General features: G+C 43.8%; 1 protein-coding gene across 1 annotated transcript; it reads left to right on the top strand.

Annotated features, from left to right (window-relative positions):
* Nucleotides 1-14,162: 14,162 nt before the first annotated feature.
* On the top strand, nt 14,163-27,964 carry LOC145911718 (uncharacterized). The gene is made up of 8 exons (XM_082999141.1): nt 14,163-16,388; nt 19,461-19,556; nt 22,265-22,531; nt 23,084-23,257; nt 23,600-23,860; nt 25,234-25,404; nt 25,627-25,807; nt 26,002-27,964. The coding sequence occupies exons 1-8, from the start codon at nt 14,289-14,291 to the stop codon at nt 27,258-27,260; spliced, it is 4,509 nt and encodes a 1,502-aa protein (XP_082855267.1). The 5' UTR covers nt 14,163-14,288; the 3' UTR covers nt 27,261-27,964.
* Nucleotides 27,965-27,975: the final 11 nt, after the last annotated feature.

The following is a 27,975-nucleotide window of genomic DNA, read 5'->3' as shown; positions in this document are numbered from 1 at the left end:
AGCGGCGCTTGGGGCAGTGTGCGTTTTTTGCTTGATCGAGATCTACTCATTTGTTAAGGTGATCGTGCACTGTCTGCATTGTGAAGCTATCACCACAAATCTGCACGATTGCTGGTATGTTGATACCATTCAAGAATTTTAAAGTTGTAATTAGCTGTATCCCAAGCGTTTAAGTTGAAGCTATCACGCCTGTTGGCAGAAAAATTGACTGGATGAGGTAGTATGAACCGAATGGTTTATTGTGAAGGGCGACAGGTAAATAGATGGTGCGGCATGCATTTGCGGTCAGCGAAGTTCAGCGTAATTGCAGTCGAATTATAGTGTCTCGTTCAGCTGGTCATCCGTCAATAGAATTGTGAGGGAAGCAGTACCACGCGTACATATAAAAAACAACTCTGCGCGCGCCATGCTGCTGACCTGCCAAAAAAGCAACCTTATAATCTGAGCGGTTATTTCACTATGGGGTTTAATACTGTTTAAATTTGCTTGTGGCTTGTTTCACGAGAACGCCGAAATCAGAACCCTTGCTCCAATTTTTTGTTTGTCCAATAATGTATATAGGTATCTATTGACTAACTCGTGCACTGAGATTCTGGTGTTAATCACCAGGGAAATTTTGTGAAAAGTCCCTCACAGATTTTCCATCAAATTGATGGAGCTTTTCGAGCTTCGTGAAATCCCAAGCTTTATAATTGTGCGGCGAGCTTGTCACGTTGAACCCGCGGCCTTCCGCGCTTCGCTTGTTGCAAAGCAGGAAGGATGCAACCCAATCAGAATTACCGCTCGGGCAGCTGACTGCACTGTTGTGTCAAACCGAAGTAGCGTTGTTTGAGTATACCAGTGCACAGCATTTCATAATGAAGTCGTTCTGGAATTTTATCGTTTATTTCTGGAAAAAATTGTGCAGTGAAAAAAGGTTGTGGTAAATTGTATTTGCAGTAATTATGTATATGCACTGCTTGCTGACTATAGATAGCTCAAAGTAGGTTAGCTGTTGATAGCAAACAACAAACGATTTAAGCCAAAATCCTACAGAAGTTGTGTTTTGCTATCTTCATATGCCACGTTGTGTGTCCAGTGATCAGAAATTGGTTCTAAATGTTGGGTTGGGTATCAGTTAAGTGTTGGTTAAGTTGGGTCTGTTTTGTTAGATATACAAGTTATTATTGCAGTGTAAGGGCTTTGCTGTGTTGTTTTTTCCTAATGACACTTTTCAAGTTTTTTCGTCGACCCTCGGTGTTGCACAGTCATCTAGTTTTCATATATGTAACAGGATTACAAGAATGATAATGAAACCTGGGTTTTTTTTTCACTAAAAAATTTCTGTCAAATGACCGAAATGCCAGCAAAAATTTAGGACATTTTCAATTTATTTTGGTCATTTACGTCATAATACTTTCGTTCGCAAAAATGTAAGCAACTTGAATAATCTACCAGCCAATTTCCTTTGGGACATTGTGTCCAAAATGGCTTTTATTTTTTGTGACATTTCTAAAAAAATTGGGTCAATGACAGACAAATGACACAAAAAAAAACCCAGAATGAAACAACAAACTTGGCATACATAGGGACCAGGCGGAGTTCTATGCCGTATTTTGGTAAACTTTTTGCGACCAATGAATGTCATCATGTGAACCCCACTTTTGGAATTCGCAAGTATTTTTAAATACCTACCTAACTTGTTTCGTTGCTAAGTTTTGGGAGAGAATGAAATAAGTAGGTCGTTGTTCCGGTTATTAATATCGATTTTTTGCATTCGTGGTTTTGCTATGTGGAGTGCTTGAAACTCTCTCGGATGATTCGGTCGGTAAATCCAGGTTGTCTGAAAGCACATTTTGTTTAGTTGGTAACTGCAATGTTCTTATTATTCCTAAAGGCTGTATTAGAAATCAGAAACTAGGTTTAAGTTCACCGGCTTTTTTGACTTGTTTGCAGTAGGGATTTCTCACATGTTTAAGTCATTTGGCATCTTGTGAGTGTTACATTTGTCTAACATGACTTGATCGACATTGACGAAATTGATAATATTAATAATAAACAGCAGTAATCCTGCACAATAGAACTCGTACACATACCTGTTGATTTACCTGACAGCTGATTCACCTGATAATAAACATTCCCCGGTGTTCCGTTTTCCGAATGTGTTATCGACCATTGATCCCAACTTTACATTTCACAATATTTCAATGAGCCTCTACTCAGTATCGGTATACGCCATAGGTTTTTTCCTGGTACACTAGTAATGCAAAATCGCTGTACCCGTCAGGTCATGTCAACACACCCGCGACGCCAGTCCTGCGCCACCAGCCTTTCCTGGCTTGTTTCCAAGCATTGCGTCGTTCCGTCACTTGACTCGAGTCAACATCGCGTTGTTGTGATAGCGATCGTCCCTCCTGCTTTGGCGGAGAGGAGACCAATCATCCACCGGCAGGCCGAGATCGATTGTGCGATAGGTGGAGGACGCACACGCCAAGGTTTAGAGTCTGCTTAGAGGACTTCGAAAAATATTTACATGTGAGGTTCATCTGGCGTGATGGCCCTGGTTCATCTGTGAAGCGATGTTTATTATCTGCACCTTGATGTCAATCGGGTTCTAACAGATACTTTGTTTGCAATTGCTACAATAGCTATTCATAAATGGACATATTTGGTTTTGCATATTAGCGTTAACATAGGTATGCACCCACGGCTAATCAGATTTAAGAATTTCACATAGAATGCTAACCAGGGGGTACATCAAAGTTCGTCCTTTTTAAAAGCATTTGTGGCATTTTTAATCGGCGAGGTTTGTTTGCTGGTTTGAAACACGTTTGAAAAAAAGCACCATGAAAAGTTACGGGGCATGCGTCAATGCGGCTATTTTTGATATCGTTTGTTTCGGTGAGTGACCCACATGCCGGAGATTTTACTGCCCCTGGGCTATTCAATGTTGTTTGGTTGGCATTTTGTTCAAGCCTGCACTGGAACGTCGACGTGTATGGCGAGTGACGCAGGTAATGCGCACCCAGCTTTGACGTCGTCACTAGCGTTGTTGCTACAACACGAAAGCACAGATGACAGCGAAAGGTTTTATTGTAAGTGTATACAACAGCCTTGAGAGATGAAATAGAAATTTAAGTGTTGTCCCTGTGGAATATTACAGACTGAAGAGGTGAAAAAACCTTATTCGTTCGAAAACAGGCGAGTGATTCGGGGAATCATTCGGCGTCGTCAAGTAAACAAGCTTTATTGACAGGCCTGTTGAAATCTCTGATATTTCACGAGGTTTCAAGTGTTTGGGCAGTTGGGCCGCTGTGACTATGCTGTGATGTGGCCGTCAAGACTGTTTGTTCTGTTCTTACTTTTTGCGTATGACGTTTGCAGAAGAAATTTGTAGTAATTTTATGCAAAAAAATCGATGACTTGAAGCCTAAATACTTAATAATGACAGTGTTATAAAGTAAAATTCGCTGTGGATAGTTTTTTTTTCGAATGTGTCGCCCTTATAAAAAGGTTTGTGGCAGCTTGTGTCTGCGTGCAGCCAGATGTAAGGTTGTACTCTGTTCATTGGGGTGGTGAACCGTATCATATTTTATCTCTGTCCCTACAGACCGGACTAAATGAAGACAAATCGCGGTTGATCGGTCGCTTAGCCACTAATTAGGATTGAGGGCAGACGCAGCTCGGGTTATAATGTTTCGTAAGCGTTTGTGTTCATCGATCAGCTATAAAGACCTGCACGCAAACTGTCGAATATTTCCTATACAGTGTGCGAGTTCTGTGCTGGTGCGTTTGTTTTATTTTGGGCGACAAACGCTCTGATAGTTCGTATAATTGGACCAGCAGTCTCTACGTAGTTCAATTGCATACTGTGATTAATGTTAATGGTTAGATTGTCAGTTATGCAATATCATTTGCATGTATTTTTATTGTTTAGCAATGTGCAACTGCAATGTATTTCGCGGCAATTAAATGCAGTCGTATCTTTAAACCAAATATTTTTTTTTTCTCGCCTACATTATTTCTTAAAGATGCAGTGACATGATTTGACAATTGTGCTCAAAAACCCTTGCACGCGCGAGCCACGTTTAGCGATTTAAACGGAGGTCAATAGGCTGTGGGCGCGCCTGGCCTTCAACTTCAGTGTCGAAAGGGCTTCAATGACTCACGTGAAGTGGCGCTCAAGTTAGACCACAGTCTGATGAAGTACTTTTTCGGTCCGTTTCGGGTTCATAATATCTGTGCATGAAGAAATTTCGGGTTCGTTCAAAGGCGAAATTTCGACAAAAGCAGTTAATGATGCGAAAGTCGGCCCATGCAGAATACGGTATTTATTTTAGTTTCATGGTGCAGTCCCAAGTGCTCGTGTTTTTGCAATTAATGCAAATAAACACACGCGGCAGACGATTTGGACAGACGTCTGTCATTTCACCCGCACGTGATTTCGGGGAATCGGCCGAGACACGCTCCCTTGCAGTGAAAACGATGCCCTTTACCCTGTTAAGCAATGTTGTCACTGACCCTGGTTTATATTGTGGTTTCCATTACGTAGAGCATTTACTGTAGTGACACAATGCTAATACTTTACAGTACAACGAACTGACTTCCTTTTCTCTCTTTACTTTTTGGGGTTAATTAGGTTTATGATTGAGAATCGACTGTCCAGATGTTCACATATTACACAGCATCACGTTAAATATATAACAAAACAGTTTTTTATGTAAACCCGTGTATTATTTCACCTGGTTTATTGGTCATACCCGATGATGAGATTTTACCTGTAGGTGGCGCCATCGACTCGTACACTTTGAATTTGTTTTAATTGGATCAAAGCAATGTGCGTCGGTTGGACCTAAAAGCTCTAGCTTGCCCAATCAATACGATTGCGATAGTCCGGAATCGTTTGGCTGTGAAGGGGTGAGCCCGCTCAACATTGAAACTAATCTCGTTTCAAGCGCTCATAGTAAATACAGGATTTCCTACTCGTGTCTTGGTGTTAATTGGTGCGTGTCGCCCGGGCGAACTCTCTTCCAGCTATTTGCCCTCGTGTATTACTGCGCTTTTGTTTTTGCGTCTCATTTGCGGTTCGTTTTGCGCGCATTGTTGTGTATGAACTGAGGAGTTGTGTTATTGTTTAACAGAATTGAGGCGTGTGTTTTCTGGTCAGAAAAGGTCCCCGTCACGAATGTCTGCCCCACTTGATTAGCGGTTCCACGTTTTGCTTGGTCCTTTTTGTCTAGTATGAAATAACGAAGGCTGTCTTTATTCATGTAGGAGAGCTGTATGTTATGATGGCAAAGTAAGTTCCAGAAATTCGCAGCGAACTGTATGTATGTTTTGCCTGCTCTGCCACTCATAGGAATGTCTACTGATATACAAGTTCTGATGTTTGGTTTGTGTAAACCGTAAGTTAAAACACATTTGCAAAAGCAATTAGTTCAAAAATACAGCCCATTAGAAAGGGGTAAAGCAAATTAGGTTTGCTTTTTTATAGACACTGATGATGCTTTTTGACAAAGCGAAATATAACAAGACTGACAGATTTCAGCCTGAACCGAAAGTTTCTTAGATAGATAGAAATCCTCAGGGCTACTTGCAACAGAATGGGAAATGATTCCCAGAATCAATTCACAAGCATTAGAAAGGGGGAACATTTTGTTTCAACTGCGGTGTGGTTACATGACAACAGGTGTTTTTGTTGCCTGAAATAATGCTAACAGCTGGGTCGACTTCACGCTGCTGATCCATAACATCCGGGAAGTTTAAAATCGTGCGCCACAATCAGAACAGATGTCTCTATATTTAAATGATGCCACAGGGGGCGCTCTAAACCCTATTTGGTTTATTCCTGCAGTCGTTTTGGTGTTCGGTGGATTGTCCTTCACTATCCTTGTGGAGCATTATGTATGCGGCAAACTATGCGCCGCTTCCGCATGCACTTGACACGGCCTCGCCATAATTGGTTTAATTACCGCATGCGAGTTGTAGTCTTGTGGAACGCGATGGACATTATTGTTTTCCTTTCTTTGTCGATTCGCGTGCGGTTTTTGACGGGATGTCACGTTGAAGACACTCCCGCATTTAGGTAAATGTCAGACACGCGATAATAATGTAACACAGCCTTCGAGGCGTATAATTATTCCCATTGTATTTCTAAAGGTGTCGCTCAGCATTCGCATATTTCAGTTCAACGATCCATGTGTAAATACCATTGCGTTTTAAACAAGGAAGAAAACCATGTAGCACCTATAGTCGGCAGTAGGCGTTGCCATGACGACAGATCCTTTTGTTTATTTCAACAATATGTCTCAGGGCCCCAATCGCTTACAAACAGCTTCAAAATTTCTGACCAAACTAGGCTCTATGAACACACGTCAGGCCTGTTGACTTTTGGTGCTTGACGATGCTTATGTTATCCTATGACCATTAAAGCTTCAATAAGAAAAATGTGATTGTAGAAGCGTGTGGTCTGTCAGAAAGTCCATATTTGGCTGCACTTTTATAGTTTTTCTTTGAACGAAGTAAAAAACCAAAAAAAATGATAATTTGTACAAAGGCGTGATATTCGCGCTGTTCGGTGTCACAGCGGCACGTTATCTCGTAAACGTATTTAATGGCCGCTGATGAAACGCTCCCCGCGTTGATCTGCATTTTATTACCTCGACTCAACAACAAGAACCGGAGGTCATGCGGGCAGTGAGCGGCCGCAAAGATTAGAATGGCGCTGCCTTCATAGACAATAACCGTTCTCTGTACAAACGAGGTTTCGGTTTATTTTTGGAAAGAGCTTTTTAGGGTCGCAACTAAAGTCTTTACTGTGTATGTAGAGCTAACGCATTTGGTACGCCTGTTTGGTATTATTGGATTTTTTTTGGCTTGTGAAACTCGCAGTTTAATCGATTTTGTATACCCCGGAAATTTGGTACTGACGAACGAATCATACGAAAACAACAATGTACAGCAGAGTCAGCTTGTTGTACTTTTAAGGAAGGCAGTAAGGGCTGTTACACCCAACCTTGTTAGCATACTTGTGTCTTGGATTGGTTTTAACTTAATACTTAACGAGCCGCTCCAAATTACTAATTACCAGCATTTGTCGCTTGTCACCGATCGCTTTAATTCGTCACTTACAGCCAAATGATAGGACAGAGCGATATCGTTTAGGTCATGTTGAGGTATCTTATCCACTTCAGACAAAGTGGGGCGACGCCATTCACCACTTCATGGTAGCAGAGGTTGTAAGATGCGTGGTGTAAACCAAGTGATTGGAGCATTCAGAATATTGTCATTACGAAAGTAGGGGTATAGGTTTCTCATTGTAAAAATAGTTTGCTGGGTATGTTACCGATGAAAAAGCCGTGAGTGTGAGTAACAACGTCATGCGTATCAACTCGTGAGTCGATCGCACAGGGCTAAAGATCAGGGTATTGCGCCTCAACAATCAAGCTCTTTGAATCTCCTAGATTTGAACAACGAATGCTTGAACAAACGCAACAGTGGTGAAACCTTTCCGTGTATCAGGGATATAAGATTTCTGAAGGGTTTTCCCTGCAACGTATCCGCTCTTCTACCAGGGCGTTGAAAGTAGCAAACGTAGCGATGGGTCTGTCAGTGGGTATCTATTGTACAAGGGGGTAAAATGACGGTCTCTAGTTTGGAGCGTAGATGAATTTGTCTCCGTCGGTCAACGCCCGATTGGACAGCGGCAATTAGCGGATCAACGCGCGTCACTTTCCAAGGCCTGCGGCTCGAGACAATGCCACGCCGACTTGCTTTTTGGGTCAATCGTCTCCAAAGATACATTTCGAAGCTCAGGCGCGAATATCTTGGATCGGACGCCTCATTGTATCATAAATAGAACAGGGATGTTGGACAATGCTAGTGTAAGCATCTCGTAGTCAGTTAAGCTTGACACAATGAGTTCTCTATTGAAGTGTGAAAATAGTGCACAGTTTCGAAACGTGCCCCTTTACGGTTTACCCAGTAACTTAATAACCCTTTGTAAGGCGCTTTTGGTACTTTGTAGAAGTTCGGTCGTGACGTAGTTGGTTTGGACGACGTGGTATAAAAGGTCGACCGCGATTAAATTTAAATTTGAGCCCAACGCACCTAGTTACACGTTTACGCAATTAAGTCTTCCTCGTGAATGTAAATTGTGTAAATAATGCTGCTGTGTGGGCGAAGAAGCTTTAAACGATGGTGTATGCTTATACTGTGTTGGTCTTCTTTCTTACAAGAAAACTTTGTTCAACATTTATTTTCCGAAAGCAAGGTTTTATTTGTACTGCTCGTATGAAATTATCTGTGTTACTTAGTTTTGCAGCATTTGAGACAGTATTTTTTTAATATACCACAAGTTTTTGCAATAGTCTAATGGTGTTTAAACTCCGTAAATTTTGAATATTGTTAAGAAAGAAAGTGATTGGGAGCATAACTAGGGGCTGGAGCCACATTGGGCCAACTTTAGGAATTTCGTTATCATATGTTAGTCGGCACACGCGAAGTGACAGTAAACTGCTTCCTATAAATAGAAGCAGTACACGAGTAAAACATGTAGAATGTGAATCAAGAGACCAAGAGAATAAACTGGCACAGGTCACACACTGGTATACAGCCGCTTTGCGTTGGCCCCACCCCAACATCAGCACATGTGTATAACACGCTTGTTGGCTTGAATCAAACCAAGCCAGCCGCTGTTGCAATGCGATTTCCAAGAAGTACTGTTCGCTGTTTTTTCGCGCCAATCCGAGCGGTGGCAGCTTGATATCATTGTGCAATTCGTTCGGCGGGCTGGCATAGGGAAGAAGCCCAAAAGCCATTGTGAGTTTTTTCATCACTCAATTTGTCTTGCTTTGCCTTTGCCTGATTTTGGTGTCTTTTATGCCGGAAGGTTGATCAGTTCGACGATAGTCACGTGATTTTTTTGTCCAGTGCAGACAGTGATTTAGGGCCTTGAGGAAATTTGTTTTGCTTTCATTAATTGTATTATAGTGACAGATTTTTGTAGACACGCGAAATTTAATCGAGGTTGTAAGTTGTGATAAGCTTACCGTGACTTAGCTTTGGGTTTAAGTGGAGCTCTCACAGCCAAAACCTTGTCAAATCTTATGCAAATAAACAACAAATTAACATAATTTCATACTAACACATTTCAACAGATAATTAGTTTAAAAGCTTCATCCATATTTATGCAGTCGGTACAGTTAGTAGTGGTACAACACTAAGCATTGCAAAGCTGGCAACGAAGCTCACGGTTGTTCTCCAGTCATGCATGGCATCACTGTGACAGACGCGTTTCGTCAACCATACCCTGCAGAGTGCGCCAGATGGCTTTGGATACGTTTTCAGACGAAAACCTGGCTCTCAAACACCGCGCAGCGTTGTACGGCGAGCTATTCGCATGACATACGAGTGTTTGACGTGATTAATTGTTAAGTCGACTACTCCAAAAATCGTGGACCAATTAGCTCAATCGGCGCTTGCGTAGTCGTCCAATTGTGTACAGACGGAACTTACAGCAGTAGCCTTGTTCAGTATTATCAGTTTTAATTGCCTGGCTAGTATCTCGGCCAATTGCGTAACCCAGCTATTTAAATTTTGTCAGCAGCAAAGGAGACGCACAGTGCTGACAAACATGGTGTATTTACTGCCAAAATATTATTGTTACTCTTTTAAGGTCGTTACAAGGTCGCAGCAATGTATTCCAGCTCAGTGAATATTTCTGGTCAGTAGTACATCATGACCTACACTGTCACACGTAATGCGTAAATACCGGGAGACGGTTATAAACGCATACAGACAAACAATTTCACTCGTTTGAGTTGAACATTGCACCTGTGACTGTGGTATCGCCCAAATTCCGCGGTCGACGGCGGCTGTTGACTTTTCAGTTTCACAATACGGGGAATGCCGCCCTTCCGTTTAATACAACTGAATTGGGTGATTTCAGTTGATCGAACAGGCGTTAAAAGGGTTCCCTGTCCCGCAGTTAAGCAGAAGACTAAAACCGTGGCCTACCATCTGTCGTCTGCTACGAGAAACAGAAATTGGCCCCTGGTTAAAACGCGCAGGCGGTCTACTCCTTTGAAACGCGATATACCCCATGTCTACGTAACCTGCCATTGGGTACTTAGAAACAGTCGATCGGAGTGTACGTGGCTACAAGATATTTAGTACGACGACAAAGTGGATGTACAGATTAACCAGCATCATAGAACACTGCAGCAGTGATTTTTTAACTATCTTGATCACGTGTTTTTAATGGATATTAAGTATTTGTGTTTTAGTTGTGAACCCCTAGAAGGGCTATTGGCACTTTAGGATTTTTTTTATTGTAAATCCATTATCCTACTGTTATACTGTTACTGTTGCAAACTTAGGGCAAATTATTATTTTTTTTTGTATTAGAATGTATTGGCCAAACGTGTGTCGCAGTACTGCCATCTTTGTAGTATTTTTTCTTGTAGATGGCCCAAAAGTACTCCGTTGTTTTTACGACACTGAACGTTGGACTGAATCACCAAAACGTAACTACAAGAAGGGAATGTTTATGATCAGCGCCTTTTCAGTCTGGATAATGATTAGTAAAGGTTTGCTATAAAAAAGCAAAATAATAATCACTGGTGAAACCCCTTTTATGTGTTGCAATGAGTCTCGCAGAAGGACCACGTAGGCAAAATGTCCAAAGCAGGTTTGATCGCAACTGCTGGTGCAACCTTGTTTAGTAGAAAGTATAAATGCACTGAGTCAGCAAAGGCTCTTGTTTTGGGCCGCCCGTTGCACAAGCTCTGGTTGTCTGCGTGATTCTGTTTGCTCGCTTCCGCTGTAAAGGCAGGGCTATTTTCCAAACATTTGTACGACAACATTGCTTTAGCGGAACAATCTGCGGGCGTTTGAGTGCGTCTGGATTTCGTCTGTTGTGATTCTTTACTGCATTATTTATGATGAAAATAGAGCTTTGAACAGAGCACCCATATGTATGTTTTCATTCTGTAAAAAAAAGCAATCGCACCGTTTTTGCGAAATACGCGATAACCACCGATGACGTCATCACTGCTGCGTAACAACTCCCCAGGGCTTAAATTCTATTGATGTCATAATCTGCGCTGTGCGGCGCTTTTTGGAGCATTACGACACACGTGGCGGGGCGTTTTCTTCCCAACCAAGTGATTTTTCTATTCTTACCTACTTGTAGTCCCACAAACCTCCCATTAGTAGAGTGTCTTTGTTTACGAATGACGTCAGCGCCTTTCGAGTGCGGCGGCCACAGCGCTTTTTTCGGCAGCACGTGATCTCATGGGGCGCGTTGTTCCTGTCTGTCGAAACGCTAAACAGTGGCAAGATGTTGCCTTATCCGCTACTGTCAGTTCCCACAGGTTGACCTGGGCCTCGGTTGAGTTTCAGTTTACACAGTTCAAGTGACCGCATCCGGGTCCCTTTAAAGTCTGCTTGAACTTATTGTCCACAGGCGTGCAGTTGTACGGACATGGTCGGGTGCATTTCAATATGTATCACAAAAATAGTTCATTCGTAGGCATAGCGCATCTATGTAGCCTTGAGCAAGACGCTTACAATGGTGTATCATGGCCGCGCCTTTGATAATCGCCGCGCCAGACGCCGACTTGCGAGTGTATGTGTATTTTGAGACTAAATTTCCGTTAGACGTTGAGTTGGAGTTGGACCTTGTCCACAGCCGAAAGTATTTGCTTTGCGCATCGCGCCTTCGTCGAGAATGACAGCGCGGCTTGTATTGTTTGAACGTTCTCGCGCCTTGTGCCGCTGTCTAATGTAGTGTGCACGTGACCTTTAACTTTTAGAGCCTGGACTTCTTCACGTTGCCAGACTGGGGTTCAAAAACGTTGTCACAGGCGACATGTTGCAGGCAAACCTCTTGGAGAATGTGTGTTGTAGTTCACAAAATCGACCAGATTTGTGACAGAGCAGGTTATAAGGGCAGTGCAATACGTCACAGAACATTTATTATACCGTGTTTTGAAAAATACCCGGTTCAGGTTGAACGAAAAGATGATCATGTAAGGTACACAATAATTCATTATGTTTAGAGCTTGTCCAAGAAATGCATGACAGCCACTTGCGTACTTATTCGTACCTGGAACCGTAATGTTTAATTAGAAACATGCGCGTAGTTGTCAAAGTTGAGCTGGGTTTTGCGCGCGTCACTAAAATTACCTACGAACCCCGTCTTATAGAGTTTAGCTTACGTAAGGGAAGTAACGTGCTATCGCCAGAACCTGATTCACACGCAGGCAATAGCAGCATATCGGAAAAACCGTTGCCATATTTGCAAAGTTGGTTTAGTTTAACTTGAAAACTGAAAACTAAATTGATGCGAAATTAGTTGGTGTATTTTGTGAAAATACTGTTTGAGTCAATCTTTTTGGTCAGGGGGGTTGTAACCAATGTTGTATCCAATTTGTGAGAACCTAATTGCAAGGTATTTGTATGAGCTTTGCGACTAGCTGAAAAGGAGCCTAAACAACTGTTGTTATATTTAAGATTACGATTCCGTAGTTTCAGCACCTATCTAGTTTTGTTTGGTCACAACCAATTGTTGTTTGTTTTTGTTAACTACTTAACAACCATGGAACTGCCAACAGAATCGATTACAAAAGTTCACAGGGTGTTTAAAACATATAGTGTCCGTAGTTATTAGCTTAAGTCTGTTAGGTTAGGAAACCAGCTCTTTGTCCAAATAACCTTATGATACAATCTTCTAAAGTCTAAAGGATGCCCTCTGTGGATATTTCTGCTTTGGCTGTTTGTACGAACAGTGGTTGTGCTTATAGAAGGAAATGCTGCCACAAGTCGCACGAGCAGCTTAGTCAGTCACCATGGGGCATGGTTGAATAATACTTGCGCGTTCATATCGTCAGGAGCCCAAAGCCGTCTAGTCTGTTAGGAGAATTACTCTTTGCGTTTCGCCCAATTGAGTCTCGATCGGTAAACTGCGAAGCCTTCGTTAAAAATGAATGAAGTTCGCTCTTCTTGAGTGTCTCCGCAAAAAGGAAAGCGCCGGTTGGCTGTGACAACGGCCTGGTGGTTATAAACACAGACCTCACGTATTTGCATCGCGCTATTCTAAAACCCCACAGCGTCGTGTTTTCGCATGGGCTGTGACCGTTTCGTTTGTTTAATGTCATCGTTCGTCATAAACGCAAGTTACACTATGAAAGTTGTCAGTGATTCAGTCCGCCCACGCGACCCAGCAATTGTGGCCGCGCTTTAAAGGTTAAAGGTAGTCAGTACCAGAGTTTCTTAGCGTGTCTAGCTTAAGGCGTGATTTATTCATCATCACTATCGCATTCTAGTTTTAAGACAAATCTTTTCGGCATTTCGGGAGAAAATACAGCAAACAAGGCTGTGTTATAACTGCACGCGCTATTGTTTCACGTTACTTCAATGATTGATTGTTTTTTAGTAGAGCGTCCGCTGTTTTACACCCAGCAATAGCGTGCAAGGCACAGCAGCATATTTTTTTATAAACGACCAACAGGGCAGAGGAAGACCAAGGGGCCATAAGTATAGACGGAAAGAATAGATTGTAAAAATAACCAGTTCAGAATGGAAGCACCAACCACATAGTCCATTCCACCGTGAAATCGCGTTTGCTTACAGTGGTAAACAACGCAACACGCGCCGATCACTGACCACGTCACACCAGAGAGCTCGCCCTCGCTTCCGGCTTAACTGTGACGTCACTTCCGCGCGAGTTCGCTCTTTCTTTGCTCCGCGTACACAAAACAATTGTCTGCAGTCAGCTGCGTAAAAGAATTGCCGAGCGAAAGTGCCTTTGGAAATCTGTTTTGCATAGTTCAACAGTAGGTTTTGTGAATATTCTTGGGCGTGCGCTTGACTGAAAACTGGTACCCTGGATGGTTTCAGGCGTGACGCACAAAACGTGCATTGACTGGAGGAGTTTTCTGCAATGTTGGCTGGGTTTCCGATCGCTTATGTTATCCGCCACTGTTGCTGGTCAGGGGATAGTTGACAATTTTTGTAAATCGTGTCTCAGCATACGCATCGTGTCTGTTGTTGCTTCCATCAGAAGGAAGTACAGGCCGTGGGTAGTTTGAATTTGCATGTTTTTTGTTTACATGCATGGAAAGCGTATGCTTCTGCTGTTGATTCCACTGATAAACCATTTGTGTAAATTATACAGGTTTCGACCGATAGCCAATATATTTTGAACTAGGCAGCGCATATAAGCACTTACTGTTGTGCGTGCTAAAGAACCGCCTCACTCAAGTGAAACGAAAGGAATTCATTCAAACAGCAATCACTGTTCTGTCATGAAGATGAAAAAGTTCTTCAGCAACCGTACCAAGAAAAAGAAGTCAAGCACGAGCCTTGACAGCAAGGAGATATGCGAACCTACGCCCACTAGCGGTGGGGATACGCGTAAGAAAGGGCAGCAGAGGAAACGGGGCAAGAAGAACAAAAATCTTCAAATTCCTGAAGAAAGGCTGCCAGACGGTGAGGGTTTGACTGTGGTTAACAACGGGCGCAATGCAGTTCTGGCTTCAAATGGAGTTGTTCTACGTCGCCCATCTCGTCCCGTGAATTCGGACGGTAATTCCCACCTGCGCTCGCCCAGTAAAAAGGGTAACGAGGCCAAAGACGGCGACCCGCGCCTTCCCGGATCCGAGTCCAGTTCTAGAACCGCGTCCTCGGCATCTTCTTCCTCTCACAGCCGCTGGTCTTCACGGAGGCCTTGGTCGTTGGTGGACTCCTTCGGCGGCCGCCAAACACTCGAGGAGTTTTCTGAACCTCGCGATGTCCTTGTACCAAAACGCCCCGACCTCCACAACGTCACTGCTCCCCCTGCCATCTGCACCTTGCCTCGAGGAACAGACCCATCGTTGCTCCAGAGCCACAGCGATCGTCGGCCCAGAACTCTTGCAATGGATTTCAGCATCTTCCGTTTCTTTCGGCGATCGAACGCACCACGATCGCCCGACGGCGATGCAGAATCCGAATCCTCTCTCCCGGGGAGCGCTCGTGGATCTTTCCGCCTTAAGGACTTGAAGGGCCGGAAAGGTAAAAGAAGCAAGAAACGTTCGGAAGGGGATAAGTCTTCCATCCGCAGCGACCGTTCCAACTTATCAAGCGGCAGTGAAAAGGAGAAGAGGACTTTATCTAACTCTTCTATCGCGGAGGACGGGGCAAGTGCTTCAACACTCCGTGCCTATGAAGTCTGCGACAGAATTGAGGAGGAGGAAGTCACTCCTCGTCATCAGTCGGTTGGCCGCATCAACTCTGGATCCGTGACATTTCATGATGCTTGTAGTCTGCGAAGTTCTGCAAGCGAGTGCTCTCAGTGTCACAGAATGAGAAAAAGCGGCAGTGGAGAGTCGAGAGAACTGTCAGACTACCAGATCTCTATTGTGGACACCGATCCTCCCGCACCCCCCATCACCACCATCATCCGAACGAGAGCATCCTCATCCAGTCATCGTCCGTTCTCTACCCCATGCAGCGTTTCCTCATACAACTCCACGTCCACGTACGGTGGGGTTGGATCACGCGAGATATACGATGACAGCACAAACAGCACTTCAGACGCTTCCACAATTGGCGCCTCAGCAATCTTCGGCGGCTCACTGACCGCCATTGACCAGCGGGCGATGAGAAGCAGTGTATCGGCGCAAACCCTACCTCGTCGGCTGGACCATCATCACAGCCATCATGGAGACAGTGGCCTTCGAAAATCGACTATTTCCAAGCAAATGTGCGCCTCCTTGCCTCATCTCGCGGCACCGGCGGTTGAATTCACGCGCAACAGAGACAGCACGGTTTCTAGTTGCAGCACCAAAAGTTCGGTGCGTTTCTCGGACACAGATCGGACGCAAACCGACAACGTTTCAATGCGTCTGCGTTCCTCCGCCGTTTCTGACCCAAAGCCAGACGCGGCGGTCGTTGACTCGCCAATAAAGCGAGCGATAGCGTATCCCGGCGTGGTGCTGCGCCGACACCATAACCAAAGCCGCAAGAAACTGAACCCCAAGTCAGCTAGCGCCGATATGCTTGCGAGCGAACGTCGTAAGCAGGTGATGTCTCTCAACATGGAGGACTTGCCAACGTACGGCGAGATGCGTGCCGACGATCTGCGCTGGCGTTCCACATCTTTATTTACCAAGCCCGGTAGTAAGACTACGTACATCCCTTTTAGCGAGTTGGAGGGTCGAGTTCGCTTCCGTGAAGCTTTGCTTTACCAACGTTACTCCTCACACTGTACCAGTGTGGATGACGTGCGCGGTGTAACGTACGGTGGTGGAAAACCGTACAAAGACATGTTCAACTTGGACGATGACGAATTTTTGGATATGTACTTGGCCTCATCCGACAGTGTACCATCAGGCAGCGAATTGAATAAGTCGAGTCAAAATCAGGTAATTGTACTTGGGATGGTTTTGTTAACGCTATCCTGGTACCGGTATGTACTTTCCTGTGCTTTGCGTAAAGCGGGTAGCACAAAAAAATGCTCTCAAAATCGACTATTTTTTGTTAACAACAACTACCTTCCGCTTTTTTTATTTAAAAATGTTAATGGATTATTCTATAAGTGGCATAGCCTGCAGTGTGTCTACTAATTTGCTGAAGATTTTTTTTGCTGCGGCACAAACAACAACGAGAACATGTCATTATGAACCTCAAAAATTCTGCCAATTGTTGTTTACGAATTTTGCTGCTCCGTATTCAACCTATTTATTAATTGTTCCATGCGTGTCTAGTGGGCCACACCAAACAACATATGGGATAGCTATAGGTACTTTCGGAGTCGTATTGATTTGCTTTGTGTGATGCTTGTTTCGGTCCTATTGACTTATTCGTATGACGTTTTTACTTCCTGTTCACGTCATAAAGGAACAATTACCTAACTACTCATAACAGTACTCTGTTAAACCCTTACTGTTATAGAACGTTTGAATAAGATGTATACTAAAACGTGGGACAATGTGTAAAAACCTTCCAATGGGGTTCAGTCTCTGCTTAAACATAGTTAACTTGCAACCAATAGGTGTATGTTTAGCCGAAGTTTGTCTTCGTTAGACCTTCTAGTTTAATTTGGTCTCATAAGGACAGCAGGGGTTCGTCACCTGATGTTTCTGTCATTATATTATTTTTTGAACTAGCTTCCTCGTCCATGTGTCAAATCCCTGAAACATATTGAAGGAAGAATATTTTATCAAACCCCAATTTCATCTTTTCAAGGAAATGCAAATGAGGTTTATTGGGCGGCCGTCAGTCCAGAAACAGATTTCCTCCTCGCATTCGTATTGTTGAGTCAGCGCAGGCCTCTTGATTTAAAATAAAAAATTTACATTCTGTCAGTAAAACAGGCTGGACATAACCTTCAAAACTGCACAGACAGTTCTCTAAACCAAGCCCTCCGGTGAATTTGTGGTTAAGTCTCCAGAGTGAGCCGCATGTTAGTTACGTTATGATGTGTCTTATAGCATGGGGAATTCATCCCGGTATCAAGTTAACCTCGCATTCATCTGTGCTACGTCATCGTTTTTTCTAGTTGACGTCATGTTTAATGGGTCTTTTCCGATTTGGCTTCTTTCAAAGGGTGGCGCCTCGTTAGCCTCTGCAACGTTTACCAACATAATTGCGTAACCGCCTGCTTTTGGATTTTCCAACTAGATCCTTAAATTAAAAAACAGCACGCTTCGAAACGTCACAGAAAATAAAATGCATTTTTAAAGTTATCAAAATAATTTATCCTTGTTGTTTTAAGAAATTCTATGGTGTGCGCAAGTCCAACGCAGCTTGTTCACCTGTGGTCTGAAATGAGCCAAGCAAACTTTTCTTGTGACCTTACGCACGGGGCCAATACCCAAAACGAGCCCACATTGTGCGTCCAGGATTATGAAATGCCCTTATCTGTCGATCTCCGCTGGTACCTACGTCATTCCATATTCGATAGCACTGCCCACGTCATCGTTCGTTTACGAAACAACGGACCACCCCTGGGTGTAGGACAATTGACCTGCTTTCCCCCCGACGCTGAGGCGCCCGTCTTTTCTGGCAACGAAATACGTTTGAGGTCGATTGTTTATTGCCTCACATGTAAAAGCAAAGTGGCTTCGCTTCATCCGGTTTGTGTTTTTGGACCAATTAAGGCAGAGAAAATCATCGATTGGCGTAATTGGCGACAACTTGGTTGTTTTGGTAACAAACGCTCGGTAACTCCCATATCGTTGTGGTTGCATGGCTGATGATCTCTAGTGCGTTAAACACAATATCGTGACGGTTGCAATCAGCTGAAATATTGTTCAAACCTCGCAATAGACTTTCCAAATACGTGCCGTCGTCATTCAAAAGATTTGCTTCTCTATTTTAGAGGGTGATCGGGATTTGAAACAATTATTTCCCCCATACCAGTATGTGGTAATGTGGTAAAGGTCTAATGGCCGTGTTGAGTCATCGTGCAGCAGTACATTGACATCGCGTGCCGGAAAGAGCATTTACTTTTGCGTTTACGTCAGAATGACAGAAAGTGGCTTCCGCTTTTTGGCAGCGCGTGACGAGTTACTGACATTCGATTCTCGGCATTGATAAATTTTCCACCAAGACTCATAATTTATCGGTACATGCCGAAAGTTGGTGAAGTCCCAAGTAGTCCTTTCTCCAATTGTGTCCAGGAATAAGTTGAGTTTATGAGTTCAACAAAATGTGTAATGACTGTACAACGATTGATTTATTGGTCAAATTATCAAGTGGAGCGCGACTTTAGGAACGTAATACGTGGTGTGACGTCATGCGTCCCCTCGCGGTTATCTTTAATGTCCTTTATCCCAACTAATCATGCGTCGAGCAATCACGTTGACGTAATTGGTGGAAGATCGTGGAATTTGCGGCCAAAACACGAACGTATTAGATGATGAACCAGTGTTTATTACCGACTTAAGTATATGGGAGAAAAATGCCTTGCGAGGAGGGTTGACGGGTGCTTGTGGAACCGCCACCCGCATGAACACAATAACCTTATTGTTGCCCATGCAGCTTGGAACGCATAAAACAACAACAAAAACCACAAAAAAATGTTGAGCTATTCCAACCTGTGGCTAATCCCTGGAGCGTGACAGGGTCGATTTTTCTGTATACTCTGACAATGTAAAATATAATATTTTTTATGGACACTTCTTGCGCAAATATCCAAGTGTATTCCTAATCACGTTACAGTAGGTCACGACTCTGCCTAGTTTTGCAAGCAACTGGCTGCAAAATTGCACTTGAGTCGATGCAAATAAATAGAAAAACGGTTAATATCGAAGCTTACCACTGGTTATCCCCTTGTGAATATAGAAGGATAAGAACATATCACCAACAAAAGCCCAATCGGGATCTGTAAAGCATGTTCAGTTTGTCTTCATACTTCAATAGGTCGATAAATTTGATCACAAACACATTAGCAGGTTTTTGTTGCCGTGAAACCTAACCCGAAATATTTTTAGGAACCCAGCTCGAAGCGAGTGAAGACCTTACGCAAGTCAGTGGCGTCCTTCGCGAACCTCATCTCCCCAGGAAAACCGGGCAGTAAGAAAATACAGGTAAGCTTTGCTTGTCGATAAACGTCGTAATCCCTTAAAGAGACGCGTTTGTAACCCGACAGTCAACTGAAACCTAGGGGATTATACGTCGAAAATTTGAACGCACGCAGGTGATATGTCACCCAAGGTCGAGGTATTGTTTACTGCCAACTATAGCCGGACATATGGTGTTGGCTAGCCTGGGCTTGTTTTTTTAAAAGGGTTTGCTCGAGAGTTAACATCATGCTTGTGGTAACTTGTGCGTGCTGGACAAGGCGATGACGTCGTTTGAGTCGTCGAGAATGACGTAAGGGGAAGAGGGACGATCATTTCTTTCGTTTTTCTGGGAAAACTTCTTAAGTGTGTGTGATTTAAAATCCGTAGAGCGATATGACTGACAATATTTGTTTCGCAATCAAAACTGGCGGGTATCACGGAAATAATGATAAACGTTATAATGATCTATAAATGTACCCGCGCGCCCTCGCAATAGCTTCGTGTTTTGAACAACGACAGGTGATAATCGCGCAGGTAAAAACCACCCACATAACGGAGCCAGTAAACAAATCGCATTGTGACATCACCGATTGTGGGCGATCGACCAGTTACCACAATCTCCTTCGACCGTCATTAAGCTCGTTGTGACCGAGCGCGACAGGCTTAATGGACATGTTGTTTTGACGTTGTAAATTGTGGGCGGTTGGCACGCGCGCGTCGTCTACCTCTTGTTTGTGACGTAACACACGTTTTGCAGTGTGCTGTGGCGCCTTAGAACACCCGAGGCGTGTTTGTCTTTTGTCGAGTTTGCGAGCGAGACGTCTTACTTGTTGGTGCTATTGTGAGTTTAATGCGCTTCAAAATAGCAGTTAATTTGCATTTGATCTTAGAGCTCTTATTGTTAAGCAGCAAATATAAGATTTCGCATGCGCTTATTTTGATCCCGGATTGTTTAGATGAGGAAACTTTGTAGATAGCTTAGGAGCCGTATTTATATTAGACGGAAATGCAGACCAGTGTGTCATAAATTTATTCAGATCTGTTTGCATGAGGCACCGCTTTGCATGCAAAGCTACCTCAAATTGGAAACCCGCATACTATCTACGTGCGTAGTCGTAAGGTTTGCATACCACCGTCATCACCGCAGTCCCCAGCTTCAAACGACCCACTTTTCTTTATTTGCTCCTGGTCGACTGTAAACAGTTTTATCAATTACGTACAAGTGATCTCACCAGGCTGCCAATTAAACAACGCTATCAGGATAGTTGGAACTTTTTCGGATGGTAGTCGAACAGCGATTAGTCGAAGTCGTGATAGCGGGGCGGACGAAATCTTAGCCGTGAGATGAGCCTCAAACCGCGAAGGTCGTGAGATTAGTAGTCTTAGAAATGTTACAAGCCCGACATATCCGCCCAGACCATTCTGTGTGTCATTTTAGTGGCAACAGAAATCTAGAGCCTAGGCCTGTAAGCCGTACGTCATGTGTCCAGAAACGGGACTTTTTCCTTTTATTTTCTCAGCGCATTTGAAAGCAATCGGAAGCGTGTTGTATGCGCTCTGTTTTGATTGACAGATGTCGAGAAAATTCACTAGGAAAGCTAGTATTTATGGGGTTAAGAGTTTGGGGACATGCACCAAGGCAGGTTCAAATGGAAAATCGTAGATAGGTTTTGGTTTTGACGTATCACAGTTTCATTATCAGTTTCAACTTCCAGGGTTGGTGACGCTTTTGTTACGGTTTTGATCAAGAATATACTTGAAGTTGGTTTCGAAAAGGAGAAGCAGTTTCCATGGACTTACGAATAAGCCATTCACTACAGCCGTTTTAAACCAACAGTAAAGAGCTTCAAGATATTTGTTTTTGTATTCAGCGAATTCAGAAAGTGTTTAGCGTGAAAGATTGTCCGGTTTGTACAGACTGTGGTCATGGCGGTTTAGAACTCAAGTGTGTTATTTTTGCAGAGAACGTATAGGTTTTCGCAATAGTGCGTTGATTTTAATTAGGAAGTTTAAATACTGTTGATGTTGATCAACGACAGCACAGCGCGCAGCATCAAAGGCTTCATGAAGACTTTGTCACCATTCACGCAGATTGTCACCATTCACGAAGAGCGAATTTTCGAGGAGACAATTTCGGTATTAAATGTGCCTAAAACAGCTTTTTGTCAGACACAATAACAAAGGCCCCATTTCTAGCATTGGTCAAAAGCAAATTTAAAGTGCAGCTACTTGGGAAAACCTTTTTACGAGCCAAACAATGCTAACCCCCGCGAAATTACGTTATTTGTGTAAATTCTACATGGTACTTGACCTACAGGGTGTTGCTTTCATCACTGAAAGTCGTTTAAAGCTCGGGCGAACGTTTTGTGACCACATGGGCAGTAAGTGATGAACCCGTGTCCGTATAAGGCAACTGTTACTGCATCACTCATGCTCGGTCGCTGCTGGAATTGATTAACTGACAGTATCTTACTCTGATGCCAATATCGTTACGTAATGTTTGGTGCACATACGGCTTTTTTTCGCGCTTATGACGAATTGTAAACTTTTGCGATTTTTGTGGTTAGCTATATACGTTAAAACCTTGATCGTAAGCTCAGTGCGGATTATCCATGCTCACAACGCTGGCCGTTTGCAGTAGCTCCCGGACACGTTTGAATGTTATTTAAGATGTAGCGAGTTTATTCTGTTACGTCATGTAAAGTATCTTAACCACTTATTTCATTTCGCAGCGCTCATCCAGCTTCAAAGAATCCTCGGGTCCGGCTGCCTTCAAACCTTACCGTCCCCCAGGAAGTGCACCCAGCAATGGTGAACAGAACTCAAACAATACGCCGGGAAAGCGCGGCAGTGCAAACAAAAACCGACGCAGTCGCTTGTGGTGCGAGACTTTCGATCACTCTGGTCTCAACGAGGTAGAACTGAAACGTCAAGAGGCCATCTTTGAACTCTTCCAGGGCGAATGCGACACAGTGCAGGATTTGCGACTTGCTAAGCAGGTGTGAACAATATTTCTTTTGTGTATGAAACAGCAGTGAGGTCAACACTTTTACATGACAATGGGTTTCAGGGTCCCGCGTTCCTCTGTACCACTGTGTTTTATTGTTTTTTCGTCGGTTTGGCTACTTTGTAAGTTAGTCATACATAGACCTTTTGTCTACCTTTGCTAGAGTGAATAAAAAGGTTTGTTCCGCCCGCGCAATATGTAAAATGTAGTTTAGAGACACGAAAACTAAGATCGTATGGTGGAAAACACCAGATAATCACCGAGACGTATTTTTCGTTGCATCATCTATGAATATCATCCGATAGTCGTTGACTGACTCCACCGCTAGATGCATAATTGCGAAACTGATTTAATCATATTACCAAGCAGCCCGTTTTATGACTGTCTGAAGTCACATCTTGAGTATATGTATCGTTAATTAGTTGTAAAAAAATTTTTAATATGTGGATTTACTGTCACAAATGTGCTTTTTCCTGCCCAAGATCCAACCATTATGATATGGGATACCTATTACTCTTACTAATTATCCTGCTTCTTTTTTAAGACTTATCGGGACTCAATGGTGACACTGAAGATGCTTTCCGAGCAGGAGGTAAATCGAATCTTCGGCAAACTCGACTGCTTGCTTCCTCTCCACGAGGACTTGCTAAACCACCTGGAAAGTGGAAGATCCGAAGATGGAAGGAGCGAAGAGATCGGTCACGTGTTCATAGACTGGGTAAGTGGTATTCTTGCGCTGTATGGGGGTACGAAGCCTTGGTCCCAAATGTATGCGTTTTTCATGCGCGTGCTCACACGGGTATAACCACGACATCGTGATAAAAGAGGTGTTTTTTTCGGCATTTTAATTAGCCCGGCCCACCCGTAACTCGCGTAAAACATTTACATGTTACAGTGGCCCACCTATCAAGGTACTTGCGTCAATGTAACTTACATATAGGCTCCCCGCAACGTTTTGCGCGCGTAGTGTTACGTCATGGTGTTGCGTGGGTCGTTTCCTTTTGCCTGTATTGTGTGCAGAATACTGTATTGCTTTAACATATAACTTTTTATATTGCAGTTTCCAACCCTTTCATCGTACGAAGAATACTGCGCAAATCAGTCGGACGCCAAGGAGTGCTTGGACGCCGTGATCAGCCGCGAGGCCCGCGTGCGCGATTTCTTGCAGCGCTGTTTGGCGTCACCGTTCAGTCGCAAGCTTGACCTCTGGTCATACCTTGACTTGCCACGCTCACGACTCGTAAAATACCCTTTGCTTCTCAAAAACATTCTCAAGTCGACGCCCGAAGACCACCCGGATTACGAACGTCTAGAAAGAGCTGTAAGTTGGAGTTTATTGCTTATGGGCGTTGCACATTGTGCATTACAACACCACTTTGGGGTTTGGACCCGTCTTGTGTGCACACTTTTAAGGGAACCTAATTAATTAATGCTAATAACTTTACCAACAACGCGCAACAAGAAGTATGTTTATCACGTTTGTAATATTTTGACCTAATTCGCGTCTAACAATCAATTTAAGTCACGTGATACCGCAGTGACGCACAGCCATGCATTGCCGGGTGTCGGGGGATGTGACGCGTTTTAAGTCCTTTGCGTGACCTGTATCTAAAACGCTTTCTTTTATTCCGTTATCGGCGAACGTGTGTAGGGCTTTTAATGTAAAACCTAATTTGTGTTAACGCACGGTCGAACCTGTGTGTTTCGCGAAACGGATTACTCGGAAAAGACCCCTGCGCTGTGGGTAATTTGAGCCTGTTCTTGAGCTCGCCCACAATAGAAACAAATTTCCATACACTAGTCAACTGTACTTGGGGTTTTCAACTTGTGTGCGCGTCCTGTCTTTGACGTGACTTACTGCCTTCGGGAGAAACGATGTTTTTTACGCTGGAAAAAAATGTTTATATATTTGTCTTCGGCGACGCGACAGGGGAGGGCGTTCCCTGTGGTATTAGTGGGTCTTTGATCAAACGGAAAGCAGCAGACGCCTCTAGAATCTTCTCGGTCACACTCCAGACATCGTTATACGACATAATCCACTTTCCTGTCAACTGTCACTAAGTGTCTAGATTTTGACATAATTTTTAAACATATTCGTTTAGTTGGCCTACATCACTTGTAGCTTAATTGTTGCCCACGCTCGTCGATTTTGGTTGAAACCGCTCGTTCCGTTAATCATGGCGCGACGCGACGCACATTTGTCCATTGTAATTGTAATAAATCCTACAATTATGTGTCCTTGATTGATGGCAAACGACGTCACCATCTGCTAGTCTTGGTCTGTCGAAGGTAACCCGCCAAAGGTTATGAAATGCCTGTCGAAAACTAATATGTATGTGACAAATTAGTCGCTTTAGACTGGACCAACAACAAGTACACGGAAGTGTGAAGTTGGGACTCCACTTCATGATTGCTTTTTTGTGAAATTAATATTGCAGAGGTGGAATATGGGTTACGTTAAACCGCCTGACATCCCCTGCTGCCTGATATCGGACATGCATAATGCATTGCGTAATATTTGCCATATGTTCCGTTGACAATTACCTGGTTCTGTGCATCTCATTGGATCGTTATTGTCATGTCACAATGACCTGAAAATAAATTCTTTTATTTCAATGTCAACTATTCTGGGTCCAAATAAGCGAATTGAACGGTTTGTTTCAACTCTTTTTTACATTTTGTCATTTTCAACAGCTTGATATTATCAACGACACAATCGCGAGGGTGGATGACCTCACAGGAGAGCGTCAGGCTCGCTTCTTCCAAAGTAAACTGGAATACTTGGATGATAAGCAAAAAACTCCTTTCGTTGAGGAAAGTCGTTTCCTTCTGTGCTCGGGACAGCTGAAGACCAACAGAGGAACGGTAAGTCAGAACCGCTACGAGGCAGTAATTTTGTTGGATGTCCATGATTGAGACCTTATAGAAATTGAAACTTTCCGTGATAGTGTTCTGGCTGGGTATTTTGAGCGAAAACTAAAAAAGGCAAAATTTTCTTAGATATTTACCACTTGATACTAAAAGCGAATTTAGTTCAACATTCGTTTTATATTCGACAATTAGTAATTACTTGTTTTCATTCAACAGAAACTTCACGTGTTTTTGTTCGATCTTGCTCTTGTTCTGACGCGAAACGCAACACGAGGAGGAAAGCTCACTTACCAGGTTTACAGACAGCCGATACCTCTCAAATCCCTCACTATCGATACGGAGGAGGGCGGAAAACTCAGTGGGTCGTTCAGGGGTGGAATTTTAAGCAGCGACAAAGGTAAGCATGATGTGGTGTATTGCGATACAGCAGTCCTTACGTTAATTGCTGTGTACGCTGATGTAATTAAAGAAGAACGCCGAAGGTATTTAACCATAAAACTACATCACACAATAACGAGCTCAACCAAATATATTCGAAAGTATTTGTATAAGATTTTCAACTGTGGTCACGCGTTGCTTTGTAAATTTTAGCAAAACACTCTTTCCGTGTTCGCTCTGAAGAGATGAACGCAACTTACACATTGATTGCCACCGACGAGCACGATCGCAAGCAGTGGATCAATTCGCTACAAGAAGCGGTCACCAAATTCCGGGAGAACAAGCGATCTTCCACGGGATCTGAGTCCTCAAGCTCCCGCCGAAACGCGTCGGCAAAATCGAACAGATCGTCCGATGGCAGCGTAAAACGCTCCTCGTCGGTGAAGAGCGACGAGCATGGATGGAGAGGACGCAGCATGACCACCAACCATGTAACTAGGAGTTCAAGCAAAGAGAAAATGAATTCTGGAAAGTTGGAATCGCCTTTGGCCAGGAGGAGGAGCAACACAACGATTGTCAAAGAAAATGGTCCGGATGTTCCACCTTTTGCTCCTAAACCAGCTTCCTCCGATATCCAGTTGAGAACCAAAGTGATTAACAAAAACAGCAGTCCCTGCAGGAGGAGCCGAAGCTTGACATCTTCTCCAATCACATTGCTTGCTTCTTTACCGCGACGCTCTTCCAAGACCAACAGCTCCTTAGCCAGGAGTGAGAGCTGTACTTCCAAACCACCAAGCGGAAGAAGCGCATCCATCTTCAGCTCCCGTCCTCCGGGAGGAGAGGGTCCTGGTAAACAGGTTCACACTCGTCTGCATCCCACCAGATCCACACCAGATCTTTCCGCATTTGCTTCCAGTTCACCGCACACCGAGAGAAAAAATTCGGATGCTAGAAAATTTCAACAGGTTTGCGAAAGTCTGGAGGCGTCGAAAAAAGAGGTCGAAGTGTCCGTGATGCAATCCCCACTGGAGATGTCCGTGGACCCCAAGAGGCATCACCTGATTCCAAATTTGCTGATGGACTCACCGCAGCACCCAGCTGCCTCTGACACGTCACGAAACTTCCCCATTGTCGAAGAAGAATCGGTTTCTCCGCTTTTCAAATCTATTACAACCGCGTCACCGACTCGTCATTCGTCAGCACCATCGTTCTCGTCGTTCAACTGCCTACCGCTCATCCAACCGAGCATCACATGGGCGCATACTAGCATTAATCCATCCCCAGCTGCTGTAAAGTCGAGTGCAGTGCACAGCAGTTGCGCTACCGACGAAATTGCAACATTTCTGGATGACGTGGTCGATCGCGTCTGCGCTGATCCAGGATCGGCAACGTCACAACCACTCGATTACGTCACAGTATTGGACGGCGACGGACTACGTTGGCGCGGCGACGATTTCGAGATGTCCGCTTAGGTTTTGTGGTCGCGGAAGTGACGTAGCCATTGACACTGAGTTCCAAACTTTCGTTTCTTATTTGTTTCCTTGTTTCGTTCGTTTGTCAGCCCTTGGGCTATTTTTTTACGAGTTTTGTGACTATTTAATTTACACACTGTAGGCACGCGAGCCTTGCAGGTCGCCGCTGCTACTGCTTAACCGTGTTACGTTTTGTTGTTTTCTTGCTCTGCCTACGAGCGTTCAGCATCATGTGGTAATCCGCCGTACTCTCTAGAACGGGTGACCCAGCTGGCTGCGGTCGCCCATTTCCTCATATATATATACATCCCCAAATCGTGTTTAATTGTAAAATCCGCTCCCAGTTTATTAGTTTAACCTGACGCGTTGCTGTGAGAATTTCAACTATCCCGCGACTGTGCGTTTGAACTTCCCTGTGAAGAAAACAGAAAGAAACAATTTTTTGATAATATTGCACCCATCAAGGCCGTCAAAATAACTAACTTGCATAATCCATGCGGACCAAATTCAACGGCCTTGCGAACTGCTCAACGTACCGTTTTATTATTGCCAACTCTCGTCCTGTGACTTGCCCCGTTCTTTCAGCAGCAATTGCTCTTGTTTTTGATTGTTTTACGCGTATTGGATTTGCGTTCGTTGTCACGTCATTCGTGTGCTGTTGTCGCTTTGCTCTCGAGCGCCACCACTCGAATAAAGTGCGATTCGTTAAATGTTA

This window comes from Ascidia mentula, chromosome 1, assembly GCF_947561715.1.
Source record: "Ascidia mentula chromosome 1, kaAscMent1.1, whole genome shotgun sequence".
NCBI classification, from domain to species: Eukaryota; Metazoa; Chordata; class Ascidiacea; order Phlebobranchia; family Ascidiidae; genus Ascidia; species Ascidia mentula.
This window is presented reverse-complemented; position numbering and strand designations above follow the sequence as displayed.

Excerpts from the sequence above, each read along its gene's own strand:
- LOC145911718 (XM_082999141.1), top strand. The coding sequence starts at position 14,289 with ATGAAGATGAAAAAGTTCTTCAGCAACCGTACCAAGAAAAAGAAGTCA. Across the intron at positions 19,557-22,264 it reads CGGGCAGTAAGAAAATACAG|CGCTCATCCAGCTTCAAAGA; the intron begins GTAAGCTTTGCT and ends TTCATTTCGCAG. Across the intron at positions 23,258-23,599 it reads GTCACGTGTTCATAGACTGG|TTTCCAACCCTTTCATCGTA; the intron begins GTAAGTGGTATT and ends TTTATATTGCAG.